The sequence below is a fragment of the Triticum dicoccoides genome, chromosome 6B (genome assembly GCF_002162155.2).
Source record: "Triticum dicoccoides isolate Atlit2015 ecotype Zavitan chromosome 6B, WEW_v2.0, whole genome shotgun sequence".
Classification (NCBI taxonomy): Eukaryota; Viridiplantae; Streptophyta; class Magnoliopsida; order Poales; family Poaceae; genus Triticum; species Triticum dicoccoides.
In genome coordinates this window covers 372,034,628-372,059,205 of record NC_041391.1, presented here as the reverse complement: position 1 = coordinate 372,059,205, position 24,578 = coordinate 372,034,628, and the positions used below count along the sequence as shown (strand labels likewise).

General features: G+C 43.7%; 1 protein-coding gene across 2 annotated transcripts in view; it reads left to right on the top strand.

The window, feature by feature from the left end:
- The window catches only part of LOC119323115, a 33,988-nt gene that overhangs the window by 6,496 nt on the left and 2,914 nt on the right, over positions 1-24,578 (top strand). For both annotated transcript variants that reach the window (XM_037596691.1, XM_037596692.1), the window contains exons 2-12: positions 1,933-2,042; positions 2,841-2,903; positions 2,990-3,170; positions 3,268-3,372; positions 3,442-3,572; positions 3,701-4,262; positions 8,106-8,171; positions 13,437-13,513; positions 14,115-14,396; positions 15,682-15,994; positions 16,077-16,226. In XM_037596691.1, the coding sequence (XP_037452588.1) occupies positions 1,933-2,042; positions 2,841-2,903; positions 2,990-3,170; positions 3,268-3,372; positions 3,442-3,572; positions 3,701-4,262; positions 8,106-8,171; positions 13,437-13,513; positions 14,115-14,396; positions 15,682-15,994; positions 16,077-16,226 (2,040 nt within the window). The remainder of the gene's footprint in view (positions 1-1,932; positions 2,043-2,840; positions 2,904-2,989; positions 3,171-3,267; positions 3,373-3,441; positions 3,573-3,700; positions 4,263-8,105; positions 8,172-13,436; positions 13,514-14,114; positions 14,397-15,681; positions 15,995-16,076; positions 16,227-24,578) is intronic.

Sequence of the window (24,578 nt, the reverse complement as noted above, 5' to 3'; positions counted from 1 at the left end):
ACCAGCCAACGTTCTTCAGTCCAGCCTTCGCCGTGGAGTGAAGCATATCCTTGTGCAGTGGGTTGGGGCTTCTGAAGATGATGCAACATGGGAGCCTTTGGACGAGTTCATTGCTCGTTTTCCCTCGTTTCAGCTCAAGGACAAGCTGTTTGTGGAGGGAGGGAGAGATGTTATGTGGGAAACCACATATGGTCGGAGGGTCCCAGCCCTGGCCACACCACCTCCCTGATCCAGCCCAAAGTGGCCAGGATTCCCTTGCTGCTACAAGTTATTTCTTTAGGTTCAGAGTCGTATTAGGTGCAGAGTCCAGATTAGAATTCGCTTCAGAGTCAGATTGTTTTTCCTTTGAGTCGGATTGTCAGCCAAGCTATCCCTCGTATATATTGGGCTTCTGATAAAGCATCAGAATTCAGAGTAGTACTTTCTATTAGGCCTAGGGTAATTAGAGTTTGTTCCAGTTCCATTGAATCAAACATGCTAGCAGCTCAAAGTTAACGATCCTTGGAAGATTATGTGCATTACACTATTATGTAGCCTAGCTTTTAGCAAATTCCAACGTGTGAATTTTTTTCCAGACACATTCCCCATATGAGACCAAGAAAGGTCCAAGCCTGCATCAACTTTGACTAAAGAGCTGCCAAATAATAAGTGCTGTTAATCATCTAAATGACCTGAGCGACAAAGGGCTCATAGTTAAGATTCCGCGAAGTGCTTCCTCATTATAAGTTTCACGTTGAGTTATCATGCAACATAATTCATGGAAATGATTACCACATGCTTAAGTGTGCAGTTCATCCATATCCATATGCAAGAGGACATTCTCCCTTTCCAAAAAGGAAATGCCAATTCTCCTCAGAATCTGATAAAAATTTATACACTTGGTCCGTTGGAATTCAGGCGATTACCAAATTTATGTGAAGTTATCTTTACTCTAAATACTTTATTCCAGACACCTTACCATCTAATTCTTGAAACTGATCCAAGCCAATCTAGACAAAGGAAGCAAGAATGCACTTTCCATTTCTAGCAAGTTTAAATATCTGTATACTTTGATGTGTTTTGGAATTGCCCATTGGAGTATAGAACCCTTCCAAAGGTCTGACTAAGCAATAATAGAAGAGTCATCGCCAAAGTTTGGACCTGCAATACCTCTAAAAAGATATAATTGCCTATGTACATCTATGATCTGTCCACCAATACATACCTTTTCTACTCTAGCAGCATGAGGAACATACATTTATAATATTTCTTCATAGAAAATCTACCGCAGGAATATCTTGTTTGTTGTAGAACTTGTGAGTTTAAGCATAAGTACCTGATTTGGCCTTCTTAAATTGGTTATTGCTTGACGAGCTGCTAAGAACTGAAGACTCCACTTCCAGAGGAAAGCTCTTCTAGTTAGTCTCACCCATAAAGTACACAACTTGCTATTCTCTATGGCCTTGATGCCTTATGTAGTTCTGTAGAGCATGTGCTCTGGATATTCGCAGTGTCTCTGCAGAAATAGTTAGGTGAGGTGAAAAAAGACCTGCATTCGATGACAGAGCATTAGTCCTGGGCCGCCTGGCATATTTGCCCATCATGATTATGTTAATCCCCTCGCCTCTTTTTTTAGAAAATGGAAGCTTTATTACCCCCGGCCTCTGCATCCTTAGATGCATATAGCCTACCTTATTACATTGTTTATTACAAAGAAAGTAAACTTGATCTCACCAAAAGAGGGCAAAGTCAAAAACATGAACCAACTATGACGATTCATGCCAAAGTCAAAAAATCTTCTCCCATTTGACATCTTCAATTCTTCTACTTGTAAAAGCTGACGAAGGGGTCGATGTTGCCCAGCTCAGCAGTAGCATCAATAACTGTTCCTCTTTTTGGATAAAGTTCAGTTCATTTTCTTATGTTATTCTGTCACCTTTTTGTGCATGACAGAGGCCTGTTTCTGAGATGATGAGATATATCAATAAGTTCAAATCTGATTTTGGTGGAAACATTATTTCACTTGAGCGTGTTCAGCCATCCTTGGACCATGTACCACATCGGTAAGCTGTAAGCTAAACTTCACACTTACTTTTGCCAACATTATGGGTGTTCCTTCTCGATAAACCTTTCTAATCAAGCATTAAGCTAAAATACGATGCAACTATGCTTGAGTAAGTCTCTAGTTGTTCAAGTAATCATGTGCTGTTCTTGCTTTGCGTAACCTCTTTTCACGCCATTCACATTTCAAGAATGAGCCTTCCCTGGAATGATGTGGATTGTGGTACAGTCTTGACAATGCTATAGTAAGGTTCTCAGAATTCCAATTTTAGTGCCAATTCCCGCTTTGCTCTGAATATGGAGTGGACCAGTCATGTGAAATAGGATTAATTCCAACATTACCAGGCTGGAATTCGTTCTTGATTAACACAGTTTTGGTGCCGATCTTTACGACTTCTCTGCGTTGTTAAAGAGTATTTGCATGGCACCCTATATATTGCTATGGTGACATGGCCTAAGATAAATTCACTTAATGAGAGAACCATATCAGGTAGAATTTCACTCATCTTTAATCAGCAAATTATCCAGATACATTGCATATGACCCCTGATATATCTGAAACCAGAAACAAACGCTTTCAAGATTTTTTTTCTGTCCGGCACCACTGAGCAGAATCTTTAGGGCAGTTGATGTAGGGTGGAACCCTAATTGATGATCTTTTCACACTTGGAGGGGGGAAAGACAAATCAAAGAGGAACACATGAAGAACTCTCAAATAGACAAGATCCAATCACACATATGCTAAATCTTCTCATGCTATTGCTGCCTTTTTTTATCTATTTGTTGGTGAAATCATGTAGATATCTTTTAGCGGAGGCTGGTGACACTCTATTTGCTACATTTATCGGCACAAACCAATACAAGTAAGCTTATTTTTTGGGAACTTAAAAGTATGAAAAGTTTGCTGCGTTTACAATTGCATCAGGTTCTCCCATGTTTTTGTTTCTAGAGATTTTATTGCTGATGTGAATATACTCCAAGGAACCATATTTCACGAGGATACAGCTCAGGATTTAGCTGATGCTGTTGACTCTGAGCAGAACAGTGACCAATTTGGTGAAGAAAACATTGGGGTATCCTGTCGAGAAAAACCAAAACAGTTCGGGAAATCAAAACCTGCTGCACACAGAGTATGCGTTAGCTGCAATTTTTGTTCGAAAAAAATTCTTGTCTTTTCTAGGAACTGATTCAGCGCTATTATGACTTTTAACTCAATAATTCATGTAGGGTTTTTTAGCTCGTGCTAAGGGAATCCCAGCACTGGAGCTATACAAACTTGCACAGAAAAAGAACAGAAAACTTGTTCTTTGTGGTCATTCGCTTGGCGGAGCGGTAGGCAATGCCTAACTTGCATTATCTTACCCTTTTTTCATTACTCATGTGTCACAAACTGTATTACAGGTAGCTGCTTTGGCTACTCTTGCTATATTAAGAGTACTATCCTCGTCGTCTCCAACTAAAGAGGCTAACAGGCTTCAGGTGAAGTGTATCACGTTTTCTCAGCCACCTGTTGGGAATGCTGCATTAAGAGAGTAAGTTTGGTTAGAATGGGCATAATGTGCTACTTGACAGGGTGGTGTAATATCGTAAATATACTTTACTTTATTTTATTTTAATTATTGTGAACCAATTCTTAATTGCTCCTCTTTTCATGCATTAGTTATGTTCATCGAAGAGGATGGCAATACTACTTCAAATCGTACTGTATTCCAGAGGATGTGGTGCCCCGTATTCTGTCACCTGCGTACTTTCATCACTACAATGCCCAAACAACCGAAGCATCTTTTGCAAATAGAGTGGATGTAAGATCAGAAGAAAATAAGAAAATAAGCACTGAAGGTGCCGTGGATAACAATAGGGAACAACTTGTTCTTGGTGTTGGCCCTGTTCAAAAGTCACTCTGGAGACTTTCAAAGCTTGTTCCCGTTGAAGGAGTGCGGAAGAGTTTAAGTGTACTTCAAAAACAAGCAAATATTTTTGAAAAGGCATCCACACAGTTGGATAGTTATTTGCAAGCGAAGGTTGATGAATCGGAAGAAGAACCGTGGTCTCTTGAAATTCAGGAAGGTTCAGAAGGGATTGCTCTTACCCCTTTATCTGACAATCATGGAGGGACCACTGAAGAACACAATAGGACTGAAAAAATTAATTCATCTAAAGTTGGATGTTCCAAGCGGTGGAGTAGAGTGCCTTCTTTGCCTTCATATATACCATTTGGTGAGGTCAGTATTATCCTTCTGATTTATTACTACAGTGTCTGGTTCTTATTTGTAGCTACTATTGGCAGCATATCCAGTGTCCCTTTATGTCACATGGTATGATTACCGCGACACTTTTTTATGCATATCACACCTGTACATGACAAATCTTTTGTTACACCATAATCTTTACCAGCATGATTGTCTCAAACTGTTCTTAACCTATCAGGCCATTGCTAAACAGCTACAACTTGTTTAGAAGAATATTCCTACTTCTTGTGTATGTTAGCTCTGTCTCTAGTTCTAAACTTTGCCACAGTACATATTCTCTGATTATTATTTGCTTTTCTTCCACATTTGAAATATTTGCATTTGTTATTTGTTATTATTTACCTCGCAAAACATGTGTAGTCTTAGACTTGCCCAATGCTTAAAATTGAATGAATGATGATGCCTGTTTTGATCGGAACATTCTTGTTTATTGACTAGCCTCGTATATCAATTCATTGTAAGCTTGCATGCATGTGGTTCCATGAGCATTGAATAATTATGGAAGGATCTAGTACTGACATAACCTTATTTTCCTATTTACTGTGAAGTAGTACACAAAAAGTGAACAATAATGTTCTTTGCTTTGTTGAGAGGGATCCGCCCCTTTATATAGTAGACAAGACTTGAGTGACAATCCAGTAAGTCTATACCAACTCTTATATGAGCTCTAACCTGACTAGACTATTTCCTAATAAAGTTGCTTAATCTACTACAACTCTAATTAAGGGATAACACTCCATGTTTGATGGGCTGGCCAACATAACATCTCGTCGTATTTTGTAGTTCTTTGAGCTTCGCAAGTCGGATGGGGACAACGTGCCTTGCGGTTGCTCGTTCCCCCCGTGCCATGATGCTCCGGGAATCTTTCTCGACGCTCCCATCCACGACAGTGCTTCGTCGCATCCTCTGACGCATCATTGCATCTGTTCCGCAATGTTGCTGCCTTTCCCTCCCCAAGCTGGTGAGCGCCGCCCTCCTACTCGGACTGGGTGGTGTTGGTGGCCCGGTGCTTCACCAAGCTGGGTAGGGAGGGTTTGTCCCTTCCTTTGTGGTAGAGGACTTTGTCCGTTGTTGGCTAGCTCGGCGCCGAAGGAAGGTTGTCGCCGCTTGTGTAGGCACATCGGATTTCTACGTTGATATGGGGCTACAATAAGTCGATTTTAGTTTTCATTCATTACTTTTTGGTGCTGATATCTATTCCTATTCCTGACTTTATTCGATAGGATTTATACATTGAGTTAACTAGTCTCGAGGAGGGGTTTTACTTGACTTACATGTTGGATTCACCGGACCCCTTCTGTGACCTTATTTTCTTAGAGCGGGCTCTTCTAGCCCCCCAGATGTTTCCTCTACACGCAGCTTGATTGCTTCTTCCTTTCTCGCTGCTTCTTTATCCCCCTAAGGTTTACAATTTCTTGGCATCTCGTGCGTATCCGCCTCGCTTCGGGATTTTGGAAAAGCAAATGGCTTTCTAGGATTGGATCCCATCAAGCCGTGTAGGTCCCATCAAGACTGCAACGACCAAGGTGTATTTAAAGCAAAAACTGTGTCGGATGAAAATGCAGGAGGGGTCAGATCTTGTGGAGTACATGAACGCCTTTAATCAAGTTGGGAATGATCTAGCACGCTTGGGTGCGACAGTTGATGACGAGGATAGGGCAATTTTGCTTCTTTGTTCATTGTCGTCGTCCTATGACCATTTGATCACTACTTCGACGCACGGCAAGGAGACCGTCAAGAATGAGGATATTCTACAATATGAGAAAGAAGAACGAGGTGAAATCTCTCACGGTGAAGGTTTGCTAGTCAAGGGTGAAGAGTGGCAGAAGGGATGTGAGGTAGGGAAGAACAAGAACAAGAAAAAGAAAGTACGGTGTCACAAGTGTAAGCAGTGGGGACATGAGAAAGGACTGTCCAGATCTCAATGGTGGGGCAAGTGCTAATATGGTCATTCATGGTGATGACTCAGACAGTAGTAGTGATGTCCTCGTAGTATCAGACAGGCGGTCAACCAAAGGTGAGGCTTGGATGTTGGATTCAGCTTGCTCTTTTCATGTGATACCCAACATGTAGTGGTTCTCTTTGTACAAGTCTGGTGAGTTTGATTTAGCCTATGTGGGCGATGACACAGGTTATCGTGTTGCTGGAGTAGGTGACATCAAAATCAAGATGTTTGACGGAGTTGAGCGAATGCTTCGGGGAGTCAGACATGTGCCGGGGCTAAGGAGGAATCTAATTTCGCTTGGAGTTCTTCATGATGGTGGTATGGTATTCCGTTGTGATCGGGATAGGAAGATCATGAAAATTATGGAAGATGAGGTGACCGTGATGATTGGAGGGAGGACGGCTTCACATCTTTACAAGTTGCAAGGGAGCACTATCGCAGGTGGAGTCATGGAGACCGGAGTTGCGGGAATAGCAGCGTGGTCCCATGGTGGCGGTGGGTTTGGGGCTGACTCGTCGAATAGCTCTCGGTAAGCTACGAAGAAGACAACCCAAGTCCGGAGTACATGGAAGTTTTGACGCATGGACAAATTCAAGGTGGTGGAGAATATTCGCCAAGGTGGAGTTTGTGTCGAATATTGTGTACGTGTCGGGTTACGTTTGGACTTGGTGTTGTAGTGTGGGTAGGATACGTGTAGTGTCGGAGTCAGGACACGTTGTACCCTTGGCCTCATATATGAGGAGGCACCCCATGTTGTAACCTATGATGGCTAGATAGTGACAAGCACGCAACGGGGAGCCGGCGGCTTGTGCCGGCGCCTGGGTGGCCGGTGTTGCGCTATCTCGGGGAGGAGTGCCCATAGTCATTGCCCCAAGGAGTAGGCGAGTTTACCGAACCTCGTTAATAAATCTCGGTGTCGTCATCATGCTGTGATTGCTTATTCCTCGGTGAATCAACTGCGTACCTCGGATTAATTCTAACACTTGTGGTACTTGCAAAGTACATTACTAGAGGTGAATCAACTGCGTACCTCGGATTAATTCTAACACTTGTGGTACTTGCAAAGTACATCACATTCTAGTATTAGAATTTGAGATAGACATCACATAACAGATAAGGATGATAACAGTAAAGTCTATTCATCACCCAGGGTGTAGAATAAGTTATTCTTCACGCGAGGTAATCTTACGATCATTTTATACATAAATTACGTTTGAAAAACAAATAGCTATTTTCCTATTGATTCACTGCGTAAAATTTGGCATAGGAAAAAAAATATAGGTCATAAGACCTGAAAAATTGAATTTTATGTACATTTTACACTATGTTTTTACATTTTGTAATTGTACGTAACATAAAATATTTTTTACGGTGATTATATTTTTTCCTTACGTTCTCTTTTTACGTCTGAAATAAGACAAAATTTACGGAACGTAAAATTACGGTGGATTGATGCTAAAATAGAGGGGGGGGGGGGTGAAGAATAACTATTCCTCACCCAGGGTGACGAATATCATCTCAATTTGCCCAGTGTAAAATACTTCTTTTCGCTAAACAACTGGCAATTTTATAGGATAACAGCTGTGCTCCTGTCATATCCATATTCTGCATAGGAATCTGAGTTTTAGAATATGACTTCAACAATACACTTACTGTTCCATACTAACGCTATCATTCCTGCCGTTTGCCTATTTGTTATATTTCATTATATCTTGAATAATCGTACAATATAAAGATTCGAGTTTTATTCATATTTTGTCCATACTGCTGAAATTAGGGGTCTGCAATATTTGACAAAAAAATATTCTTGTCAGGTTATCATGAGCTTCCACTTCTATTAATGACAATGATTATTGTTTTATGTTTTCCAGCTTTACCTGTTGGGAGATTCATCAGTTACTACACTTTCAGATTCAGAATACTCGAAGATGACGTCGGTATGAACTTTTAGTTTCAGTCTCGTCACCTTCTGAAATAAAATGCACAGTTGATAAACATATGTTTTTTTATCACAAGAAACATGTATAGTTTTTTAAGATAATGGAGGCTTTTATTACCCTTGGCCTCTGCATCATAGATGCATGCAATCACACTTATTAGAGAGTTTATTACATCATCAAGAAAAAATGATCTCGACTACTACCTCCGTCCGCTTTTATTGGGCCGGAGAGCCACGATACCAAGTTCGGAATTACTAGGCCGTTGCCTCAATGTTCTTTTGCTTCGTTTAATTTTCTGATAGAATTAACTGGGAGACGTACGCTTCGCTTCGAATAACGAAAAGGCTGGCGCCTTCATTGGCCACACATGGGCTTTGCATGCGCGCACGAAGCCTCATGAGCGGGCGAACGCAGCCGTTGGCGAAACTCCTGATTCTGCCGGCCGGGATTAATTAGCGCCAATTAGTGATGGGGTAATTAATAACGCCTAAATCCTTTCAATTTTGCTGGCTGGCTCTTTAAACCTCCCTAAAAAGAAGAGACCAAAACATCCAGATCAATCACCACCAAAAGATTTAGACCACCAAGCAAGACTACATCCAAATAAAGACATAAATTCCCTGGTAATGCATTCGAGCTGCTTGGCGCCAAGCTCCATCAGCTCCTTGCACCACTCCTTTTGTAAGAATGCCCATGACCACAACCAACTGGTACACGAGAATAGGACCTTCATACATAGTGAACTTTTGCTTGGAAGATCTATCACATAAGCATTATCGTTTATCTTTCTCTGAATAGAGTAGGGCCCATACCTTCACTGCCTAATCTTCTCTTTAACACCTAAAGGCAGTCTTTCTTTTGAGAGGTAGACCATCACCTTGTCACATGTTGTCAAAACGTGAATAGACTCAGAGGGGCAACAACAATTTTTAGATAAATTGCGAAAGCCAGGATTTGAATTCAAGACCTCAGACTCTGATGCCATGTTAAGCTTCATGCACTAGCAAACACAACCAAAAGTATGAACTGATGGAAAGGGCTAGGCAGTCCACATATACACTTCAACATCACCGACATGGAATGATTTCCGCCTCCTTTTGCACTCAGTGAGTGGTTTATACGATCATCATGGTCGAAGGCTCGGAGGTGGACATCGCCAACCTCAAGTTCCTCCTTCTCTGCTTCCAACAGATGTCGGGCCTCAAGATCAACTTTGATAAGAGTGATGTCATGGTTATGGGATATTCCCCCTCTGAGTCTATGGCCATCGCCAACAGACTTAATTGCCGCCTGGGCTCTTTTCCCACCTCCTACCTGGGGACACCCATTAGCGACTCGCGACTCTCCGTCGCGGACCTGCGGCCCTCCGTGACTAAGCTCCAATCCCGTTGCGAGCCCTGGCAGGGGAGATGGCTATCTAAGGCGGCCCGGACTATTCTCATCAACTCTTCCCTCTCCAGTCTCCTTCTGTTCCTTATGAGTTTCTACAGCCTCCATGAGTCTCTCCACAAGGAGATCGCCAAAATTCAGTCCCGCTTCTACTGGGCTGGCGAGCATGATAAGCAGAAGTACCACATGGTCAGCTGGCCTGACATCTGCAAGCCCAGGGAGCAAGGTGGTCTGGGCATCATGTGCTCTAAAAGGATGAATATTGCCCTTCTCTCCCGCTGGCTCTGGCGCATAGCCCAGGGTCAAGGTGGCCTCTGGCTCGACATTATCCGGAATATATACCTGCGGGGCCAGCCCCTAGCCTTCTGCCAGAAATCGGGCGGCTCTCGGTTCTGGCAGTCTATCGTTCAGCTTCTCCCGGTGCTTCGCATTGGGACCTCCATCTCGGTGGGGTCCGGCCTCTCGACGCTCTTCCTATGTTTTTAAGGCGACGCCTTGCTTTAAGGCGCTGGGGGGGCGCTTCGACGCCTAGGCGACGCCTAGGCGCCTAAAGCGGACGCCTAGGCGCCTAAAGCGCAAAGCGCTGGGGGGGCGCCTCGACGCCTAGGCGTCGCCTAGGCGTCGCCTTACGGACGCCTAGGAAAAGGACTCCTTCCTGTGGACCTATGCTTAGAGTTGTTGTAGGAGAACTCCGCGAAAGATAAAGCCAAACCATTGGCCCTTCCTTTCTCCACAAATGCAACAATCAGATTACCCAAAATTTTCTTCACCACTTCTGTTTGCCCATTTGTTTGTAGATTGACAGTGCTAGAAAATTTTAATTCTGTGTTGAATTGCTTCCACAAAGTGAGGCAAATTGCAGCAAGAAACTTGCTATCACGGTCTGAGACAATGGACCTTGGAACTCCATGAAGTCTGACCACTTCACGAAAGAAAAGATTTGCCACATGATGAGCATCCGTTGTCTTGCGGCATGTAATGAAATGAGCCATTTTAGAGAATCTGTCAACGACCACAAACAAAACATCGCTCCCTTGTCTGGTACTTGGCAAACCCAAGGCGAAGTCCATAGAAATATCCTCCCATGGAGCAACAGGAACATGCAAAGGCATGTATAACTTTGTGTTTAGAACTTGGCCTTTGCAGGTTTGACATATGGGGCACCATTGAACAAATTTTCCAGCATCTCTCTTTAGTTCTGTCCAATAATAACGAGCCTCTAGGTTAGCAATAGTCTTGTCACATCCAACATGGCCACTAAGATCACTTGAATGGAGCTAACTTCTTGGGATGTACAAACGATCATTTTTGAAGAGATAGCCAACTTGCACCAGGTAGTCATCACCTGGCCACTGTTGTGCTGTACCCGAACATGGCCAAAGTTTTCGTCGTCCTCATACAACACCTTTATTTGGTCCATGCCTGGAAGTTCAACCCTAATTCGTCCAAGGGGTATGGTATATATAGTCTAGGGGGTAGATGGGGATACATGGGCTGAAACCCTAGTCTCTGCACTCAGGCAGGTACCGGATGTCCGGCCCTCAAAAGAAGTCAAGAGACATGCACGACAACTCAAAGCATCGGTTCTCGCTTGGTTGCTCCAGATTTATGCACATTGAGATAGTTAAACCTCTCCAAATATGCTGCCCATCTTGCAAGCATGCGATCGGCATGCTTTTGATTTCTAAAATGCTTTAAGGATTGATGGTCAGTGTAAACAATGAACTCTTTAGGCAGTAAATAGACTTCCCAAGGTTTTAAAGCTCTGAAACAACATACAATTCTTGCTGACAAGTGCTCCATTTCAGCCATGATTGGCTTAACTTTTCACTGAAGAAACCAATGGGCTTCCTTTCTTGAGATAAAACAGCTCAAATGCCTACTCCACTTGCATCATACTCCAACTGAAAAGTCTAGTTGAAATCAGGTAGCACCAAAGCAGGAGCTTCTGAGAGTTTTTGCTTGATCTCTAGCTTCAGCTGCTTCTGTCCATTGAAACTTTCCTCTCTTCAAGCACTCGGTAATTGGTGCCTTGATATTGCTGAAATTCTTCACAAATCGCCTATAAAAGGTTGTAGGGCCATGAAAACTTATTACCTCAGAAATGGTCTTCAGAGTTGGGCCATTCTCAAATTTCCTCAACCTTAGAATTGTGAAGGAGTATTAGTATTAGGCCTAGGAATCCTATTAGGCTATGTTTCCTTTCCTTGTACCCCAAGTCTTATGTAATATATATACGCCCCATGCGCTATCCAACAGAGATAAGTTGCATCCATAACATGGTATCATGACCTCGATTCAGGTCGGGCCTAGCCTAAAGGTCAAACGCCCCGATCCGGCGACTCACGCCCTCGATCCAGATCAGAGCGGACCTCCAGGTCAATGCCCCGTCCATCCCGATCTGCTTCATTGCCGCCATTGTCCAACGTCCGCCAGCGTGGCCTGCGTGTTCCGCCAAAACATGAGCCATCCCCTGGCCAGTGTCTCCAGCGCTCCCGTCACCTCCTGGATGGCGCGGCCCCAGCCACCTTCTGTTGCGTCGTACGGCTCACCCCGGTTGCTGCTGCTAGCACACGGTTCTGCCTGCTTGCCTTCTGCAGTCACGCATCTCTCTCTTCTGCTGCTGGTTGCCTGCCGTGTGCTTGTTCCTGCTCGTCGTGGCCAAGTGCTGGCGCTGGCTGCTTAGCACTTGGGCTGCTCCTGGTTGATTCCTGCTGCTACAAGGTCAAAGACTATTACGCGTGGCTGCTGGATTTTGGTTTGGTTGCTTTGTTTCATCACCACACTCCATTGAAAAAAAAGAGTGAAAGAAAAAAGAGAGACAGAAAAAAAATGTTCTCGTTGAGTACGCATGTCCCTTGATGCCCGCTGCCTCTTGATGGTGTTTCTTACATTGACCCAATCTCACACATGCATCGTCTCTCGGTGCTTAGTGCTCGTCCGCATGTGATTTTGTTCCCTTCGGCGTCTTTCGCAGGCTGTGTTGGTCACTCTCCAGCGATTTCTCTCATGATTTTCGTCGGTGGTGATGATCGCTCTACACCTACTTCTATAGAAGGTTACACTTCAGCGACTCCTCTTGCGACCTCTGCACATGGTGATCATTGCTCTACATCTTCTCTCGTGCTTTTCATGGACTACGCCTCGTACACACGCCTTCCCTTGGCGCTTGGTGCTTGTTTGCATGTTACCTCGTCTCCTCCGTCTGCCTCTGCAGATGATACTTGTCATGCTACACCGCCTTATCTATCAGCTCCACTCTTGCATCCATGATGGCTTGCACTTTCTCAGTGTGTGCTCCCTAGCTTCTACGTCTATATTTTTCTCTGCGTCCATCAAGTCCGTTGCTCTTCCGTGTTTCTAATGCCATGCAAGTCCACCATACCTTTGTCCGTCAGCCTTGTTTTGGTCCTTGTCCTTTATATTGGATTTTTGTGGCCGCTTTTTGCATTGTTGATCTACAACCATTCTCTTGCCGCCGAGCTTCTTTTGCCGCCGGTTTTCTTGGGCTCGATTTTGTGCACAATGCTTCATTCTCTTCATGTGCCATCTTCTTTTGACAACCCTTCTTCTTTTTGATACTTATCTTGTATCTTCTACTGATGTAGTGTCTTCCTCTGATGCACCATCTTCTTTGTTATCTCCTTTAGCTTGACTCGACAGGTTTTGAAGACTTTTCATGCTACCACGACATTCTCAAGACGCCGATTTTGGATTATCATTTTTTCCAGTGTTACGCTTTTTCAAATGCAATGCTATTGCATACGCTTTGCATTTGAGGGTCTAACATGTATAGTTTGTCTTATCGTCTGACATATTGTCATATTGGATCTACTCATTTCTCTTGCTCTGTTATGGCAAAGGCATTTGCAGGTGCAGTCTGTTATAATGGAGTTAAGAGAGCGTCTTCAGTCACACTCGATGAAATCCTACAGAGCCCGCTTCCAAAAGTAAGATTTTTGATTGTGTTCAACAAGTACAAATTATCACCCAAAACTTTCATCACTCATTAGCCAACTCGAAGCCATACATGGTTTTTAGAAGAAAAAGGAAAAAGGAGGACAATTCTTTTTTGTGAAGGGATTAATATTTTGGAAGACAACAAATGAAATGTGCATCATTTAATATCTTCTTTTTGCTGGAAGCCTTTGTTTCTCATAAAGGGCTGTATAAAGTATTCTTTATTCCACACAGTTTGTAGGCAAAATAATGATAAGTAGGTCTGCCAAGACTAGTGGCAAAATAATGATAATTAGGATTGATGGTCAGTGTAAAACAATGAACGTTCCTTGTATCAACTAAGTCTGAAACTACGTTTAGCTTAGCACGCGGTCAAAAACTCATTCATTGCATTAATTTAGTCGGACAAAATTTCAAAGCTGATATTATTATGTTCGCAACAATGGGTTCACCTTTTAAGATTTAGCTTTCCTTGGTTAGGATTTCTGGTGTAGCATGGGAAGCATTTGTTTATCTGCATTTTTAGTCAGAGTTATTGCTCTCAGAAGACCACTCAGCACTAAAAGTTGTCATCTGTATGACTTTATGCAGAATGTATCATGTGTGCATGTGTGCAAATGCCCCCCTTTTTACGGGCATCGAGCAACTACAACAATTTTCGCATCTACAACAGCTACTTGGTCTGACAGCTACTGATTCTGTTGAACTTGGTCACATTGTGGAGCCTCCTGCCATTAGAACTGCGACTTCTATTCTTCCTCTTGGATGGACTGGCCTTCCTGGTGGCAAAAGTGCTGAACCGCTGAAAGTAGATATAATTGGACACGGTCTGCATATGTGCACTCTTTTCCAGGCTCAGATAAATGGAAGCTGGTATGTTTTGGCCTGGGCCAGATCTGTACAAGTTTATGAGCTCAGCAAAATCGATTTTACTTGATCAAGCATTGTAGACTTGCAGTTGGTTTTTTCCTGTATGCTTTTTTCACATGTTCTTCTAGAACTGTGTTGCCTTGCATCTTATGATACACCATTTTTTTTAGCTCAAAAGAATGTTAACGTCATAATACTCTGAATGCAAGTTATTGGATACTAGCAATCAACTAACTCGGTATCGAATGGGAGCAAAACCAGCATGATTTGTATAAGAAAGAATGAAAGGTAAGGAATCAGTCAAACATTAAAGTGATAATCACCAAATTATACCAGTTTGGTCCCTGAAGTTTAAAATGGGCATGTTAGTCCTTTGAGGCTTAACAACCGATGAAGGACATCCATCTGATGGCATGTCTCACAGCGTGTTCGTGCCATGTCGGGCTCTCCTTTAAGGTTGTTGATTCATTGCTTGATCTGCATCATTTTTTTTATGTTTTCTTGAGCTGTTTCGTGCTTGATCCTTATTTGATACATGGAACATTCAAATTCCCTGATAAAAAATTAATGATGTGTTTCAAGAATGTTGCAATGCAGAGCCTAGAGAAAGGGGCAAATTGGCCTTTTCCTGTGTGACTGTTGACAGGGGAGGGATCTGAGAGAGAAACGGTGCTGACAGAGCATTGACATGTCACCCCAGTGGTGTCTTTGACTCACAGACCAAAATGTCCGTTTTTAAACTTCAAGAGAAAAAATGAGGGACCAATCCAGTCATTAACCAAACATGAAATGCATCCTTATTGTTTTATATACCTTTTTTAAGAAGTTGGAACATCACATGTAACATTTAGCACCCAAAAGTAACTGTAACTTTGATAGTTCACATAGCCAATATGTTGCTTCATCTCTTAGCTGAAAAACAACTATGGAGTATCAAATATCTTCAACATTTTAATTGGGTATGGTTTGCAGCATAAGAATGCCTCTTGGTAAAACTATACATGCTATCTGCAAATACATCTTCTATATGGATATATTCTAGAATAATATTCTTTGTTGTTGTGGATTCTGAACCCTATTCCTAATCATTAACTGCAAATCATATAATTATGATTACGTAACAATGATGTTTTGTTGAAGAAACATTTTCTATGTCTGCATGCTGTACTTGATCAATAAGTTTCCCTGTGAAAAAAGTTTTGTTCTTTCAGATTGTGCTTTTAGGGCGTGCCAATTTCTTAGTAGTTTGCATGCATTCCCTTGTTTAATCAAAAGTATCCATATGCAGGTATTCAACGGCCGTTGAAACCCTACCATCAACGACATCATTTTCATCGGATCAGGAGGTGCAACCTACATTGCAAAAAATGCGGATTTTAGTTGGACGTCCACTAAAGCAGCCTCCAAATTACACTAGTGAGGACTTTATGGTTCCTGTGGTCACAGGTGCTATGAATCCAGATTATGGAGTTGAGCCCTTTGAAGATAAAGGTTGTTGCAAGGGTTTGAATGAAGTTATTATATATGGTACAAGTGATTTTGTAACAATATGTAAAGATGTCTATGTTAGGACCCGGAGAGTGCGATTGCTTGGACTAGAGGTACTTCCATATCTTTGGGTGTGTGATTATTTTCTTATGTTCCATGGAAATACTAAACTTGGACGTATATTTATGCATGTAGGGCGCGGGTAAAACTTCCTTAATAAAAGCAATGTTAGGGCAACTTAAAGAAAGAAACAATGCAGTCCTTGAGTGCATACATGTAGACTTGCATGGCAAGGCAGTATCAAATGGATTGTGCTACTTAGATTCGGCAACAGTGAAGTTGCAGGTAATGCTGTTATTTTTCGCTCTTTGCTCACCAGTATTAGAATGCAATTCTATGCCTTTTTTTTTTGCGGGGAGAACGCAATTCTATACAGTATTGTGAAAGCCATATATTTGATAATAACTACCTCTGGTTTTGTTTACTTGACATTCTTGATCTTTCACGGTGTCCAAAGTTAAATTGACTGTTGGTCCTGTTGTTTTGGAGATAAAATAGTTTGACTAGTATAAGTTATGTTTAAACATATAGATTTAGTACTTGGATAATCATATGTGCAAACCTATCTCCCTTCTTAATCTTCTCTCCTACTTAAAAAGAAAATAATGTTCCCTGTTGCGCTCTTCCGTCGCCACCCCTATCCCCATGAGCGATTTTTATCGCACATCCATGCTTTATTTTGTCACAGCCAACTAACCCACCTGGTTTTATGGCAAAATAAAACCCTTAAAACCTCCCGGTAAGGCAGGGGACTGCAAATCCTTTATCCCCAGTTCAAATCTGGAAAGATCATTTGGTGTAGTTGAAATAACGGAATTGGAACTTGTTTGGTCCTCTGGTATCACAGCCGAGACAACGACGTGTTCTCCACCCGTAAAATCTCGGATATTAGTTATTGATCTTAACTATTAGCTAGTTTGAAATTTGAAAGCCTGCCTGTATCGGATACGTTACCCTCGCCACGCTTCAATCTATCACGTCCGCCACACCACCAGTCCGCTATGATCCTTCCCATCTACTGATTGCATCAATCTATCTTGATTATCCGTGTTGGGTAAGCAATCTCACCGCATGCCACATCATCCCGTGCCGTCGATTGCCTTGAAACTTCGTGCGGATCGTGTATCTTCTTCCAAGACCCGTCCTTATCACTTCCTTCGATTGATGTCGCCGCCGCCGTCTTCCAGCACACTATGGCTGCTGTGTAGGCTCTAGAAGTAGTCTTGCTTTTTGCAGACAGGTGATGCTTTTCTCTTGCCAGTCAAGTCAGCTTTGTTCTTCTTTTAATCTTATGGCAGGTCATTGAAGGGTCTCACTTTCCGCCACAAACTATCTGGCCATTCATTCTTCTAATATCATGGAAGATTTGGGGTGCCCGGAACGCTAAAGCTTTTCATCATGTGGACACTCATTCCTCCACCTCACTCAGACTTATGATTTATGATCTTTACCTTTGGTCTCATAGAATTTGTAAGGCTAATAACAAGGAGGACGCTTCCTCGTGGCGTTCCTTTCTCGTCACGTGCTTGCATGTCTATGTAATTCTGAACTTTGCAATCAGCTTCAGCTGTTTTACTACTTGAGCAATATATTCAGGTGGGGACCACCTGGCGCTGATTCCTCAGAAAAAGATCGGCTTCGTTTTGGTATGCCCCCACCCCTCCCCGCTGATTCCTCAAAAAAAGATCGGCTTCGTTTTGCTATTGGTATTGACCGAAATCAATTTTTCCCATGCTGCTAGGCAACGGGTCGAAGTGTAAAAACGGCCCAGTAACCAACACACCTCACTTGGGGTTCTTTTTACCGAGAAAGGCTTTCGCCCCGCTTTATATATAAAGCAAACCGCCAGAGCACAATATCCAACATAGGTTCAACCCACACACACACACAAAGAGGTACCACAAGACAACCATAAAGGGTTCTGCTGAGGGCATAGCTCAACAAGCCCTAAAAACACACACGCCCAGACCCAACACCGGGTGGGGCAACCATAACAGGCTAATCAGGCTCGGAAGGAGGCGGCGGAAGCGGGGGTGCCAGACGAAGCGCCACCGAGCGGAGGTCGGTGATGATGGTGTTGATGGCGTCTCGGTCGGAGGGGCGGCTAAGCGGCCGCTAGAGCTGTAGGAAACCACACATTTTAAAGACAACGTCAGTGGAACGTCGAAGAGGAACATGTTGAATCACAAGCTTACTGCGGACCGTCCAGAGAGTCCACACTAGCATCCCAGTGGTCAGCCACCTAATGTGGCGGGCCAACGGGGGGACGGACTGGATCTTCGCGAAGAGGTCGGGGACGTTGGTATGGCACCAATGACCGCCAGTGGCTTCGCGAAAGCAACTCCAAAGGAATTGGGCCGTGACACACGCAAAGAAGATGTGGTTCGAGTCCTCCACCGTGCCGCATAGGGGGCACATCCCATCCCCAGGACCATTACGTTTGAGCACCTCCACCCTAGAAGGTACCCGGCCTCTAATCCATTGCCACAAGCATATCCTGATCTTGAGTGGCAGTTTAATGGCTGCATCAAGGTGATGACATGGCAGTTTAATGGCTGCATCAAGATTGAGGGGAAGATCAGTCGGCTGCATCAAGGTGATGACATGTCAGTGATGACATATGTGGCAGAGCTGCAGGCTTTGTGGGCAGAGCAGGATAACTGCGACCCTCTGGAACTCTATGATGCGGCTTGCATCGAGTCAGGGCGCAAGTGGATTGCACGCAGGCGTGTGCTGAAACTGTTGGAGGGGCTTAGAGGTTGCTTTCATGGCAGGAGGGCATCCCTGTTGCACCAACCTCTCCTGCCCTCTATTGAGGAGACTATTGCTGCAATGTCTCAAGAGGAGGTGCAGCTATCTCTTGAGCATGCAGACATGAAGGTTGTGCCGGCTTCGACATTTGCAGTCACTGAGCGCATGGAGTGGAGCGATCCCAACAAATGTCATATCTGTGGGGAGGTAGGTCACTGGAAGTGGGCGTGTCCAACTCGTGGCAGAGGCAGGGGATACGACAGAGGGGGAACTGGCAGAGGCAGGCGTGGTAGAGGCAGAGGTGGATACTCAGGGACCTCAAGTGGTCAGGCTTCTATGGGTAGAGGTGGCTACTCAGGACACTTAGGGGATCAGAGGGCTCACATGACAGTGGCAGGAGACACTGGGACGTCACAAGCCAAAGATGCAGATGATGCTGACTATGGAGACTTTGCTCTCTGGGTCTCCACTGATGAAGGTAATCCGGATGAGGCATCTCTTGCTTCTAATGAGAGTGCTCCAGAGTGGGTTCTTGACTCTGGAGCATCTAAGCATGTTGCTAGTAATTCCTGCGTGTTTGAGTCTTACCATAAGCACCCTCCGTCTCACACGGGCACAATGCAAACTGCTGATGGCACAAACCAGCCTGTCATAGGGGTTGGCACAGTCAAGTGCACCCCGACCATCTCCCTATCCTCAGTGTTACATGTGCCAGCTTTTCCTGTCAATTTGGTCTCTTTCAGTGCTCTAATTGATCAAATTGACTGTCGTGTGATCCTTGACAAATTCGGTTGCGTGATTCAGGAGCGCCAGACGAGCCAGACGGTTGGGACTGGCACCAGGCATAGGGGGCTCTGGTACATGGACCAGGAGGTGCAGCCGGACTTGGTGTGTGCTGCGACCATGGAGGACAAGGAGAAGGAGGCGATGATCCATCACTGTAGGATGGGACATGTATCTTTTGATAAGATGAGTAGAATCTTTCCGGATGTTATGTGTGGGATAGGCAAGGGCAAGTTGACATGTGATGCTTGCGAATATGCCAAACACACACGAGCCTCATATGTGAGCAAGGGGCTTAGGAGCATCTCTCCTTTTATGCTTATTCATTCGGATGTATGGAAGAGCCCAGTTGTATCAATGAATGGAATGAAATACTTTGTTACATTCATCGATTGCTATTCTCGTATGACTTGGATTTATATGATGCGTCACAAAGATGAGGTGTTTAGCTGTTTTCAGAATTTCCATGCCTTGGTGAAGAATCAGTTTCAGGTGCAGGTGCAGGTGATCAGGACTGATAATGGGACAGAGTATGTGAACAACACATTTGGGGCCTATTTGTCTGATCAAGGTATTCTTCATCAAACTACATGCCCAGACACCCCTCCTCAGAATGGAGTGGCAGAAAGGAAAAACCGGCATATTCTTGAGGTTGCTCGGTCATTGATGTTTACGATGAATGTGCCCAAATTCTTGTGGAGTGAAGCAGTTATGACAGCCACATACTTGATCAACCGGACACCATCAAGAATACTAAGCATGAAATCTCCGTGTGAGCTAGTATACGGAGAAACTAAGTTTGTTGTTCCCCCAAAGTTGTTTGGCAGTACTTGTTTTGTTCGAGATCACCATCCTTCTGTTGGAAAACTTGATCCGCGAGCGGTGAAGTGTATTTTTCTGGGCTATTCTTCTAGTCAGCATGGGTATAAATGTTGGTGTCCCTCAGAGAAACGCAGGTTTGTCAGTATGGATGTAACCTTCAGGGAGTCTGAGCCATTCTATGGTGAGCCAACAGATCTAAGTGTGTTGTTTCAAGGGCTTGACCATTTACACTCTGTGCAGGATGGTCAAGAGGGGGAGAAGGCTGTATCTCACACTCAGGAGGATTCTATGGGCACTAACATTGATGATGATGTGCAGGTTCAAGTCCAGCCAATTGTGGGTACAATTCCGGGTGGTACTCTCATTGATGGTGATGTGCAGGTTCAGGTCCAGCCAACAGTGGGTTCCATTCAGATTGGTAATTTCCAGCTCCCTGTTCGAGATCGGTGGCAGAAGACCCCCCTAGTGTACTCTCGACGAGAGCCACAAGTGCCACAGGTGCATGACTCATCTGACACTCGTCTGGTATATTCTCGGCGGCATCCACTTGTGCAGGAGGGGGAGCAACAAGTGCAGGGGGAGCAGTCAGTGCAGGGGGAGCAACAAGGCAGTGGTGCAAGCTCATCTGACACAGTGGAACTGCCTATTGCGTTGCGGAAGGGGACCCGTGAAGCGGCACAGAAGGCTTTACCACCGGAGGTTTTTGATGATCATGATATCGGAAATTTTGTGTCTTATCAGGCTTTGTCTCCTTCCTATAGAGTGTTTGTTGCCTCTCTTCAAACTGTGTCAATCCCAAAGGATTGGAAGGCTGCAAAGCAAGATCCGAAGTGGCGTGAAGCGATGATAGAAGAGTTGGAAGCACTGAGGAAAAACAAGACGTGGGTGCTAACTACATTGCCGGCAGGAAAGAAAGCAGTGAGTTGTAAGTGGATCTATACAGTGAAACAGAATCCTGAGGGGAAGGTGGAACGGTATAAGGCCAGATTGGTCGCCAGAGGATATAGTCAAACTTATGGAATTGACTATGACGAGACGTTTGCTCCAGTGGCAAAGATGAACATAGTAAGGATATTGGTTTCCTGTGCTGCAAACTTTGGGTGGAAAATTGCATCAATTAGATGTCAAGAATGCCTTCTTGCATGGTGAGTTGCATGAAGAAGTGTACATGGAGATACCACCAGGTTTTGGTACTTCACAGACCACGGGGAAGGTATGCAGGCTGAAGAAATCCTTGTATGGACTGAAGCAATCGCCGAGGGCTTGGTTCGATAGGTTCAGACGTGCTGTCCGTGCTATGGGGTATGGTCAATGTAATGGTGACCACACGGTGTTCTACAGACACTCACTCTCTAATCGAAAGATCACCATTCTTGCAGTTTATGTGGATGACATTATCATCACCGGAGATGATGAGGAGGAAATAAAGAGATTGAAGGGGTGTCTGAGCAATGAGTTTGAGGTGAAGGATTTGGGCAACCTAAAATACTTCCTTGGGATTGAAGTGGCCTGAACAGAGAAGGGAATATCTTTGTGCCAAAGGAAATACACCTTGGATCTCTTGAGTGACATGGGCATGATGGGATGTCGTGCAGCCCCTACGCCGATTGAACAAAATCATCAAGTGACAGCTCAGTCAGGCGAGCTGGTGAATAAGGAAGATTATCAGAAACTGGTTGGGAGGTTATTGTACTTGTGTCGTACCAGGCCTGACATTACGTATGCCGTGGGTGTGGTGAGCAGATACATGCATGAACCAAGGAGTGGACATCTTGATATTGTGCACAGAATTCTGAGATACTTGAAGGGGACTCCGGGTAAAGGGGTGTGGTTTGCGAAGAGTGGACATCTTGAGGTGGATGGCTATAGTGATTCTGATTGGGCCAGTTGTCAAGATGATAGAAGATCAACTTCTGGCTACTGTGTGTTTGTGGGAGGAAACTTGGTGTCATGGAGAAGCAAGAAACAGGCTGTTGTGTCTAGATCAACAGCAGAAGCCGAGTATAGAGCATTATCTCAAGGGTTATGTGATGCTCTGGGTGAAGTACCTACTGAGCGAGTTGAAACTTCTGAGGAAGGGACCCTTGAAGGTGTGGTGTGACAATCAGTCAGCTATAGCCATTGCTAATAACCCAGTTCAGCATGATAGGACAAAACATGTGGAAATTGATCGCTTCTTCATTAAGGAGAAACTTGATGCTGGGATCATCAGTCTTACTCACGTCAGCTCTGGGCAACAGTTTGCAGATTGCTTGACAAAGGGACTGGGAACGAAGGACTGTAAATTGGCATGTGACAAGATGGGGATGATAGATATCTACCACCCATCTTGAGGGGGAGTGTTGAATCGGTATGGGCCAAGCCCATCTAGCTTTGTCACTTAGGGCCCAAGCCCATGAGGAGGTGCTGACCTAGATGGAGGCATCAGTCCTCCCGTTCCCAAGCAGAGCCGCCACTCACACAGAAAAAGGCTACCGAGAGAGAGGTGGGCTCCTGCGACTACAACACATACTACAACAGGTAAGCAGATATAAACATGGGAATATTACAAGCAGGCATAGTCATGCTGGGAATGGAAGTAAAGGCAATATAAGGGTGATAATTATCAGGCCATGCAATGGAAAGGTAAAGAAGGCTCACCACATCATCGTTATACTAATGCAAAAACAAGGGAGAAACCAATAGAATGTGTTGGGAATGGACAAGGAGGTTTTGCTTCCCTGAAAGCCATGCTTGGTACATTCTCAGACATTGCATCGTTCCTCACAACATCGTCGGGTCCTAACCGAGAGAAGCAGAAACACTAGGAAAACGCAAATGATGCATTTTACTACCACGGGGAAGAAGCATGCTCATGATATGCAATGCATGACATGGCAAGTGTTGATGCTTGAAAGATCCAATTCAATTATTAAACAAGTGAAGTGAAGTATGATTTGTAACTAAGATGCAATTGAACTAAACTCCACATTTAACTTAGGGTGTGTTTGGGAGCCAAAGTATTTTTGTAGTTTTTGAAGAATACTGTGGTTTCTGAAAAAACCTTGGTATTCAATACTTTGAGTCGTTTGGATGAAAAAATACTGCAGTTTAACAAACCGTGGTATCTCTAAAACTGTGGTCTTTTTGTAGTATATAAAAAAGAGGTCCCGACCTGTTTTAAAAAAACCTGAGAAACGCTGGCTGGGCGCTCTCTCTGTCCATGTTGTAACTAGCTCGGTCTTTGATTGATTATAATAGATAACTCTACTACTACTACAGATCCTAGCATCTACTAGGAGAGAACATGCCCGTGCAAGGCTGCGTGCATACAGTGGCCATTAGCACAAGCTGATCCATGAGTGTAGCTGAGTATGCATGCAACAATGTAACAATCTGTGCAAACCAAAGAAAACAGAGAAAAACTGCCACTTGCCAAAGACCTGGGCAGTTTTATCGAAACTGAGAAAATCTATGTTTTTCAGAAATTGAAGTATTTGTTGCCCATCTATTTGAAATACTGAAGTTTTGGAATACTATGGTCTTTGAAAAACGGTGTTGCCAAACTAGGCCTTAGGTGTTAACTTGTACTTATCAGCTAAACAATTTTAAATGTGGTTAGCATGGCATATGATGGTGTTTCTGTTGAATTAAGGCTAGACTAGTCAAATTAAATGGAGTAGAACCACAAATATAGCACTTCCTAACAAACTCCATATTAAAAGAAAGGCTTTAATTATGGTTGAACCCTAAACGTAATTTTGGAAATGATTAACATGCCTCATAAGGCTATATTAAAAATCTACACTTTTTGTTGGATATATTCTACCTAATTTTGTAAGCTAGGGATAATTAGTTTGGAATTTATGAATATAAAAAATTCATTAATGTTATTTAAATGAATATATGAATTTAAAATGCTCAAACATGAATGCAGATGACATATTTGAATTCTACACAGTTATTTATCAAAATAGACATATTATTTGCCTTATTCTGATTTAAAGAGAATTAAATATGAATTATAAAGAAGTTTATATGAGTTTCTCAGAACAATTTACAGACCCAGAGACTAGCTGCAGAGACTGCTAGGTGGGGCCAAGGGTGTGTTACTGTGCGGTGACGCGGCAGGGGGGCCACGTGATTTTGTCACGCAAGTGTGGGCTAGCCCATGAGGCTGACCGGTGGAATAGGGGCCCATGTGCCGGGGATATGGGTTTGATGATTTTTATCACCAAAGAGGTGCCGGCTAGAGTCACTAGCGGGAGGGACCCATCCATGCCACGTAGGCAGTCAAATGTG